Below are 10409 nucleotides of genomic sequence, written 5' to 3' on the forward strand. Positions count from 1 at the left end.
CTTAATGGATTAAACTGTACTTTTAATATAGTAAAGTTCCTTTAATCTTAAGTTTCTAGTGACGGAGAATGAGAATCATGGAGGGGAGCTATTAAAAAGTGAGAGAAGGTGATTGACGTTGCCTTTATATCATATTGGTGTGGTGTACCCAGCCATTCCCAAAACACGTGGCTCTAAATCTCTGGAAAGCATATGAGTCTGTTAGCACTGGAAAGCCTTTTTGTTTGCAAATTTTAATTGTAGGAAGCTAAGTGGAAGTACATGCTGAGCAGCAGCAAATTGTGGGGAAAGTTTTATGGAAACACAATGTGTGACTTGTGCAGTTCTTTGTATAAACAGTTGGAACATGTTTGCTTAAATTTTATCACAGTTCATTTCTCTGCAGGATAGACATCAGTAATGTGTGTACTTCATTAAGTGTTGTCTGTGCAAAGGATAGAAAGAATACACAAATTACTGATCTTTGCAGAACTGTCACTGAAGCTGTACATTTCACTTTGAAATAGAACTTGGCTGCAACTTATACTTTGCACAACACATTTTTTCAGTCAGGGTAAATGCAACCAGCATCCATATATCAACCATGCTACTGAGCTCTAGATTTATTTTTAAAGCAACAATATTCTTAAAATACTGAAAACCAATTGTTTCCTCCCTACAAGAGGCCTGGTAATGCAGGGCCCAGTGCAGATGATGCTCAGTCTCTGAGCCGTCTTTCGGCACTGCCATTCTCAGGCACTGCCCATGACGCCCGTCCTACGCCCCTGTGCCAGAGGGAGCTGCAGCCCTGCCCCTTCTGCCCAGCCTGACAGGAACGAGACCTGCTCCACTAACCACAGCAAGGTGGGGAACACACAGTCAGGAGGGTTTCCTTGAGCTATTCCCAAGTGAAGTACAGCGGTTTTCCATAGCAAACAGGCAAGAGAAAACCAATTCTGCCACACAGCAGGAGTTTAAAAGATTACAGCAGACAATATATTAACATATCAGATTTATCAATAGTAGTACTAATAACTGTAGCATAGAACATTATGTTCATTTAAGCTGCCTTCATGAAAAGAACTTCTACAAGAGATTAAATGGATACTAAAAGCCTGATGATATCAACTTCTGATATTATCAGAGGAAAACTTCAAGCTCTTTATCAGGTTCTAATATTCTGATGTATTCCTATCTTCTATCAAATTACTATCTGTGTATCTGAAACAGTGTGAGTCAGAAGACAAAAGCAGCTCTATATATGTACTGCACACTTCCCTAAAACTGTTTTCATGCACTTCAAGCTAAACTGCACAAGCTGTGGAGACAAAGATATGAACTACTTAACTGTTTTTGTTGAAGAGGGGCTTAATAGCTTAAGAGGCCTTCATGATGTGCGGTCAAGGAAGTCACATGGAAACATTAAGTAGATTCAACAAATAAGGCATGACAATTAAATGGACATGGAAGAAGATTTCTCTTCCTGACACAATCCCACATTTACTTTAACTACTCCCATTTACTTTAGCTATTAATAGTCTGGTGTCAGAAATTTTTTAGCAGATTTAAATCCTATTTGTTTATTGCTACCAGTTGCATTAAGCCATATAGAAAACCTTAAAGTTAAAAGTTTCTATGCATTGCTTCTGAATAACTGCAATATTTTTCTTTATACTCACAATTATTCACTTCAACTAGTGCTATCTGATTTCAAGGAAAACCCTTCAGAATCCAAAATTTCAGGATATTTCAACAAAAACTATTTCCTAACTTTTTAGCTGAAAATATTTGAGGAGGTTTATTTCTTGCTAAGTTGTATACCTTACTGTTTTTCAGAGTGTGCAGCAAGGCAATTGTCAGAGAAATAAATGGATGGAATTAATTTTCTTTCTCCCAGTACTTCCCCAAGACCATACTTGTTTAGAAATCTCTCTCTAATAAGTCTTTATACCTTATTGGTAAAGAAAATGTTTTTTTTCTACATTTTTACTGCAAAAGTATTGCCTCTGACATAGGATGTGCAGAAACATTGAAATAACTTTTTGCATGTTTGCTTTATGTATAAATTCAAACCCACCCACCCATATTATCTATGCACCAGGACAGTGATACATCTGCCCAGGCTGAACTCTTCTCCAGACAGAACCCCTCAGGCACACTTTGGCTCTCCAGAAACTTTGTAAATTTAATGCTTGAAGATATGGCTTGGCAATGTTTCAATAATCTCTTTTAGTATAAATGCTGAAGACCTCCTAATATTAATTTTCAGGATTTTGCTGTTGATTCTTATGCTTAGAAAGATAAGCACCTTAAGACATAATAAAGACTAACAGCTAACAACAAGAGAAAAGACTTTCATTTTCTCCTACACTCTGTTTCAGAAGCTCCTATATCCTCACCTTAGAAATAGCAGAGCAGTCAGGTTTATAAAGGATGTTTTAAAAACCTCAACAAATCCACAACCTACAAAACAGACACCATGGAAGTTTTGGAACAGGTGTGTTTCTGTGGGGGAGGCAGTTCTCTCTGTGCCTGGAATCACTCATGATCCTGCTCCATCCAAGAGGAAATCGATAACTGATATGCTAGTAATCTCTTGTCCTGCCTGTCATATTACACAACCAATGAAAGTCTGACTAACCAATGTTAAAGACTTTCCAAGCTGTAGTAACCAGCAAAAATGGTAAAACATGTCTTGAAATACTATATTTAATAACAAAGGAGAAACGCTTCCTCAATAGACCTTCCCTCATTCCTCTATGCAAAGCACTGCAAAAAGCTTCTGTAACCCCCCTAGTACTTAAAAGTCAATTGAGACAATATGTGAAATAAAACTATTTGCTGTATGGGGAATTGCAGGGAAACATAATGATCTATACAAAATGGTCAGAAAGTGTAGGCGATTAAGTTTTTAAATTGAAGCTTTCTCTTGTTTTGATATTGGAGAGCCAACGTTCAGCCTTCACATAAATTAATTCTTAGTTCAAAGTACACTTTTCAAAAGCTATCTGTTCATACATATTTACACATAAAATGTAAAAACAAGAGTCATGCTGATAATCCACTGAAGGGAGGATAAAATGTTTACAGCTGCCTTGCACCTACATATGAGAGCAAATATTACATAACAGTCAACAGATGCTGTTAAGTAAATGTTTGCAAGGGAGGGAAAAGCCATCAAAGCAAACATTTTTTGAAACACTGTTAATGGAGGCTTATGTACTGGGCCTAACTTTCTGGTACATTATGCTTAGTTAATTGAACAATAACATTAATTTCCACACCAGTATTTCCATTGACACTGGACCAACTAGAGGGATTAACAAGCAATTTACTAAATTCACCAGCAGACACTATATACAACAGCTGACAGGTATTTTCTCAGGTGTGAATGTTTTCCAAGTGGAACACTGAGAAAATACACCTCAATTTTTGAACTAGGAAGAGAAGAATATTTTCAGAAGCTTGCATGCTCTCTCTCTCTTATTTTTTACTTTCTTTGTTATCCCCTTCCCTCAAGCATTTCTCATTGGACCCTGGCTTTCTTTAAGGTTGTACTGACCAATAGAGGTCTAGCAATAGTTAACATGACCCAGTCTCCTCCTCCTCATTCTGCCACCTTAATCTGATCTTTCCAAGTCAGTATAGTCATTACTCTTTGCTATAAAGTTAACTGTGCATGCACACAAAGCCAACAAAACTAATCTGTGCACTATAACAATAACCAGACCTGCCAGACCTTAACACTTGTTTACATTAGTAATGTAATTACGTGACATTGCGTTTGTAAGTGCAACAGTATAAATTATACAAACAATGCATGGAATACAATTCTGGCATGCCTATGAAAAAGCCACATCTAAGGAATTTTATTTATTTTAAGTATGAAGAGCTACCTTTTAGAGATTAGAAGCAACCTAGAGAGGATAAAATTCCTTTATGTTCCATGAACTGCAGGCAGAAATGGAACTGAACACATTAGGGCAACAATCTCCAACTCATTTTTGCAATTCCCTTTCCAATAAGATTCCTTTCTTACTGTAGTTTCTAATCCCTGAAACTAACCTACTCTAATTCTTAAAACTAGCCCTATGCCAACCATAGCCCAGGGAGTGAGAAACCTGCCACAAGAAGTAGTAGAGTCTGTTTATTAGCACCAGCTTGTCAATTTTGTGTTCCTTCAGAATGTCTTCCTAAGCTGCAGTAGCTCTCCAACACTGAAGGAGACTTTTCAGCTGCCTCTCAACCCAGCATTGGAACAGCCCAGGATGGACCTTCTGTTACCAATAAACCAAAGCAGCAGATTTTTGTTGGCAACGTTCCACCCTTCAGTTTGACTGCAGGGAACTGTCACCCTGCAGCTGCTGCTGTGCCCCTTGGAACTCTGGTTTAACCAAGTAACCTGGGGTTAAAAGGAAACCCACGAAGAGCTGGAAAATGCAGAAAAGAGGTACATAGCACAATTAATTGTCTTCAGCCAAGCTCATAGTGTTAAAAATAGGGTAAATCATTGTTGAAACTTTTCCATCCAACCACTCCGTGGCTTGCTAGGACAGATATGTAGAAAAAAACCATTTCAGAACAATTGTCTGGGCTAGAGTTACAGTGGGTTGGCTGCCAGCATTTCTGTCTATAGAGCCTCTTGAATCAGACTGAATCTGTAGAAGTCTGAAGAAGCATCTGACCTGCACTAGTTTGGCCGAGAAGGCCACATTCCTTTTTGTGGCTGGCAAAAACCACCAGCTGGAACTGAAAATTAGGACTTGCCAAAATCACCATGCTTCCCTGAAACACACATTTGGTAAACTGATGGTGGACAGTAGTGGGAAAGGTTGGCGATATGTTATAGTACAGTTCATGTCTTTTAAAACCTCTAAATTGATTCAAAAAGAGATTAATTAAGGTATGGATTCTGCCAGTAAATGTCACAGCCTGTATTAAGTCTTTGGTGGGTATAATTGTAAAACAAAGTAATACGACTAATGAAATCTAGAAATACTTCACTGATGAATAAAAGATATCTAACATGTTTGAGCTAGTGCCAGTTGCTGTGGGGTGAACCCATCATCTGTGTTAACAAAAGGATTCAGAAGAGACCAGCTGTAGAACCCACCACAAGATTATGGATTAGAAAATAGGACTTGTTTAGGTTAGTTTAACTCGTATTTACTAAACTCCAGGGCCTGGGAAAATTGTGTATTCAGAAAGTTATGAGCTCAAATAATAAAGGCTAATGAGGTTAGGGCAGCACTGAAATTTATACAAACAGCAGGCACTTGGCTAGGCAAGAAATGTTCCTAAATAAAAAGGCCACAAGGTATAGGTCCATAGTGCCCAAATTCACACATGGCTAGATAATCATCCTTGGACCACCCAACTTCAGCGCATTTAAGTGTGAAGCAAGTAAGAAACAGGGGTCTATTAGCTTTAGGAACAATGCTGAGAACCTGTGATATCTGGAGAACAGTGTGTCCAAGTCAAACGAGACAGGTTCTACAGTGGGGTAGAAGTGTTTATTCAAGAAGTTTGTACAAGAGTAATGGAACTAACAGTTGGTGGTCCCAGCTCAGACTTTACTATGCATTGCACAGGTGGAAGATGGTAATTAGTACTTTTAGACAGCAATCCTCAAAGCCATGCTAAATATACATTATTCTGAGATTATCTAAATAGCACTGGCATAAACTAAAATTAGGAGTAATTCATTAGCTATGGTAACAAAATTATTAGAAGTAGGTTTCATAATAAACTGAAGGCTGGTGCCTTGGATCACAAAGTATCAAGAGCTAAAAGGGAATACAAACAACTGGAGAAAAACCAGTCACACTGTCATAAAGACCAAGCTCACAGAGGTTTATGGCATTTGTTTGACAGGCAGGGTACAGGCAGGGCTACTGTATGGTGGTTTTGTTCACACCAAAAAGGACTGCGATTACCCCTGCAGGTAGTCGAGCTTCATCCACATTCTTGAGAGAACTCGCGCCAGGCGAATTAAAAGGCAATTCGGAAACTCACAAAATTTAAGACCGGCTACCGCAAGCGTGTTCCGTGGCTAAACCAGACACTGGAAACAAGCTGCGGTTCAGAGCAGCGTAAGTGACCCGGGCTACTTGTTCAGCACAGAACAAACTGATTCCTTTCACGGCCCCTTCAGGCAGCCCCCGACAGAGCACACCGACACGGCACGCCGAGGGGCAGGCCGGCGCTCACGGCCCCCGCCCCCTCACGGCCCCGTCCCGCCCGGCCCCGCCCGCCATGGCGGCCGCGCCCTTCACGGCGGCCACGCCTCGCGCTCGTTACCGCACCAACGGCCCGGCGGGCGGGGCGGGGCTCGGCCAATCAGCGGCGCGCTTGCTGCGGGGCGGGCGGGAGCGGCCGTTGGCGGCGGGAAGCGGCTCCGCTCGGGCGCGGTGGGTGCGGGCCCGGCCCGGGAGAGGCGCGGGGGCGGCCCCGGGAGCGGCGGGCAGGGGGGGCTGTGGGGGGACAATGAGGGGGCCCCGGGGGGCAGTGAGGGGGCCGTAGGGGGGCCGCGGGGCCTCCCCGGGCACAGTAGCCGAGGGCTGGGAGAGTTGCGAGGGAAACGCGGTTTCCACTGAGTCAGTGGTAACAACAAAAACAGCTTGCGCGAAGAAGTTTACGCGGAGCAGTAAAACCAGCCCTGAGCGTTTGTCCTGTGAGTTACTCCTGCTGCTGTTCTCCCGTGTCCTGACGCTGCATCTCTTCTCTTGCAGGTTTGGTACAGCGCTATGAGTAATGCACCGGCGGAAGATGAGGTATCACTCTTTGAAAAAGATATGAAAGAGTTTTGGATCCAGTTTAAAATGAGTTATGGCACCGAACAGAACAATCAGACTTCAGCGCTGAGAGATTTGTGCAAGGAGACTATAGAAGCTCTTTCAGGTAAAAAGGCACAAGGCTCTGTGGTCCTATTAACTCTCCTTCTTGCAAGTTATCATCAAACTTCTTCAGATAACTAAAGTAACTTTCCCTTACAGAGAAATGGTCCAAGAAGTTGAAAGAAGAGGACCTGATGATTGACAAAATTCGGGAGTATAACAATGGTACAGTTATTTATTGTATCCAATCTTTATATAATTAACAATACAGCTGAATAGTATGTTTAACTTCACATTTAAAAAGGTAAGTAATAATATCAGAATGAAGACAAAAAAACTCAAACATAATTGGTCGGTTACAGTGTAAATTTCAAGTTGAAAGCAATTTGTTTTAAAACTTTATTGATGGTGCAAAAATATAGAAGTTTTCTGCATAGAGCATGACTATTTAAAACAATAGAGTATCAGAATTTTTTGAGTGCAGTAGGAAAAATAAATTGAATTGCTTCGTAAAGCTGAGTATTGTGAGGTTATTTATGCCTTTTCCATATTAATAAGAGAATACTTTCAGCTCATCAGTCTATGGTTAACATGTCTGAATTTTGTAAACTTCAGAATATCACATAAAAATTATTGCAACTCTCATATCAGTCAGTGTTTCCTTTCTTGGCTTTTTTTGTGGGCAGGAGCCACTATCTTCATGCTTTGAAGATGTATAATAATGCTGGCACCAGAAACAAATTTCATCTGATTCAAGTAGCAGAGCAGCTCCATACTTTATAGTTTCTCTTAGGAATAACTTTCACTTTAAGCTTTAATTTGATGCTCTTGGTGTAGCTGAGGTGACTTCTCTCTGCAGCTAAGGTATCATGCATCCCATTGTGTTTTATTCATATAAATAATTTCAAACTACTTAAGTTTTAAAATAGCAGGGACATACTTAATCAACTGTATATATTTGTATTTTCTTGCCTCCTTTCAGAGATTCTCCAGCAGAACAAATACATAGCAGAAAAGGAAGAGCAGTTGACAGAAATAAAAGCGAAGATAAATCAAGAAGAAGAAGAGCAGAAGAACTTGAATGACAGCATCCAAAAACTTAAAGAAGAGTTGAGGAAGAAAATGGAAAGTAAGTAAGAAAAGGACAGTAAGTAAATTTTCTTAATAGAAGAAGGGGTTGTTTTCAACACTTGCTCTTTATGGGTTTTCTGCTGTTCTAAATGGTTTTATGTGCTTGTTTTGCCTTTGATACTTACGATGAATTTTAAATTCTAGTAAAATCTTCTAAAAACAAAGCTGCCAAGGAGAAAGTGGAACAAGTGAGCAAGATTAAAGCACTGTTTGAAGAGCATCTTGCATTGGAGATACGTAGAATTCACGGTAGGTTTCTGTAGTTTCCATAGTTTCTGTGTGCATTGATACAGTGTGCTTTGTGTTGGATTGTGCAGTGAAGAGCATACAGCTTACACACCTGAGCAGCTGGCTCAGCCCAGCTACCACAATTGTCCCTTAAATGGGAAAATATGCTAAGATACATTTGTCTTGCAAAGAGACCAGGGTTGCTTAATTTATCAGTGTTCTAAGAATATTGATGGAAACTAACTTTGTATTGTGATTTTTAGACATCATTGTGACTCTGTAGCACAGGTTAATGGTGTTAATTAATTCTGTTTGTGTTTATTTTAGATGAGCAATTACAGTTTATATTCAGACACATTGACCACAAAGATCCTGACAAGCCATATATATTTACCCTTTCTATAAATGAACAAGGGGACTATGAAGGTATGTGAATTTTGAATAATTAAATAAGAGGACTGAATTTGACACTTCTGTTAGAAAGAAGGAGAGGGGTAAAGTGAAGTTCAGTTGTAATCTTTTATCTTCCAATTGCTGAATGGAAAATCTTGCAGTGGTAATATTGTTTCTTTTATTATGTAATGGTATTAATTTATATGAAAATACAACTGCATATCTTCGCTGCTTTCAGTTTGTGGAGATGCTGTTTACTTTGTATCAAGCAAAGCAGGAGAAGGAGGATATACAGAGATAAGGATGCTTCATTTTGTAGCTTGTTTCTGCTACAGTGGTGTGTGTGCTGACAGGCATATTTCAACTTGTCCCAGAAGCCTAGAGGGCAGAAAAAAGGTGACATAGGTGAAAAAACAAAACTTGAAATCCAGCATTCCCCTTCTGTAAATCTTTAGGATTTCAAAGCTGGTTTGGCTATATGGATCTTACTTCAGTTATGGAATTTGAGTGCTGGATAGCTTCTAGACAGATGCTTCTGGGGCTCTGCCATGCCTGTAGGTATGAACTGAACAGATTCCTGGTTTTACTAATTCAGATTTAAACTGTTGAAGCTAAAACTCTATCACATGCTGGGCTACATCAGTTTACAATCTGCTTGCCTGCAGAGCAACAAAACGGTTTAGGAATGTGTTTCAGTTTTTCAGCAGGCTGTAGGTTCCTGGGAACTGCTGTAACAACTCAGGTAGGAGCAAAGCACTGAGTGAGAGGTCAGTAAATCAAAAAACCTGTTATGTTCTTTGAGGCTTTCTCTTTGCTGAAAGAAAATGAGGCTACTCAAAAATAATGCAGGTGGTAGCTAAGACATAAAAAGATAATAAACTACATTAGTATTTCTTAGGTGTGAAAAAACACTTGTTTATTTTCTTAATAGTAGTCTAATCTTTTGCAAATTTGTGTCATTATAGTGACTTCCTGTACTCCTCCTCTGGACTGTATTGCAGAGTTACAGCTCAAACTGAGAGAAACTAACAATTTTTCTGCATTTGTTGCCAACGTCAGAAAAGCTTTCACTGCTTTATCGTATAAACAGTCTGCAGGAAACTAGTTTGTACCTCTCTTGCTGGGTGTAGAGCACTCTTCTTTCCTTCCTGTTGGTGAAATGGTGTATTTATCCATGTCTGGCTCTTAATTTCTAAATAAAGATAATAAAAGCAGTATTTTAGTCCACTGTTACCTAGAGACATTTTGGATCATTCTTCAAACAACAGTATCACCAACTGCTGCCTTAACTGAATGTCTCGGGTGTTTTTGATCCATGATGTGCATTAATGATGTAATGATTTGTATTTAGCTACTCCAGGGAGATAATCAAAATAAAGAACCTTCTGTATTTGTGTATCTTTTCTAAAAGCATTGATGTGTCTTTCAGGTTTCTGTGTGGTTGAAATAGGCCTGAAACCTATTAAAAAAAAAGTGTGCTGAAGCTTAGCACTTACTTCAGTTACTTGTGTCGTAGGTCATTGTCTTGATTTTTACCCTGACTTGTTCTTTACAGTGGTAGCATTTCTATTCATGCATGGTTGTTTTTCTTCTGGTCTGTTAAACTTTGTCATTGGAAATCTTTTGACATGGCAAAGCCTGAAGTGTACTGTATTAATGTATGAAATATAGTGGTGACAGATAAATCGTGTGTACTTTGCATCTTATCAAGAAGGCTATTACTACTACAGTGCTCAGCTTTGATTTAAAATACTCTTTTTCTATCTTGTAAAGTGTGTTCATTTTTACAGAATATTTAAAAGGACTGTTGCAACAAGAAATAAAATACTTGATTTGATAATA

At 39.4% G+C, this 10409-nt stretch overlaps 1 protein-coding gene across 2 annotated transcripts; it reads left to right on the forward strand.

Moving 5' to 3' along the window:
• Positions 1-5932: 5932 nt before the first annotated feature.
• Positions 5933-10409, forward strand: SPC25 (SPC25 component of NDC80 kinetochore complex). Of its 2 annotated transcripts, none has more exons than XM_083865416.1 (7): positions 5933-6071; positions 6711-6879; positions 6975-7040; positions 7798-7944; positions 8091-8195; positions 8502-8600; positions 9533-10409. In XM_083865416.1, exons 2-7 carry the CDS (start codon positions 6726-6728, stop codon positions 9670-9672), a joined length of 711 nt encoding a protein of 236 aa, XP_083721542.1. In that variant the 5' UTR covers positions 5933-6071; positions 6711-6725; the 3' UTR covers positions 9673-10409. The 2 variants fall into 2 exon arrangements, with proteins under 2 accessions (XP_083721542.1, XP_083721541.1); XM_083865415.1 differs by lacking the exon at positions 5933-6071 and adding an exon at positions 6345-6389.

The sequence above is a fragment of the Zosterops lateralis genome (assembly GCF_965231275.1).
Source record: "Zosterops lateralis genome assembly, chromosome: 7".
NCBI classification, from domain to species: Eukaryota; Metazoa; Chordata; class Aves; order Passeriformes; family Zosteropidae; genus Zosterops; species Zosterops lateralis.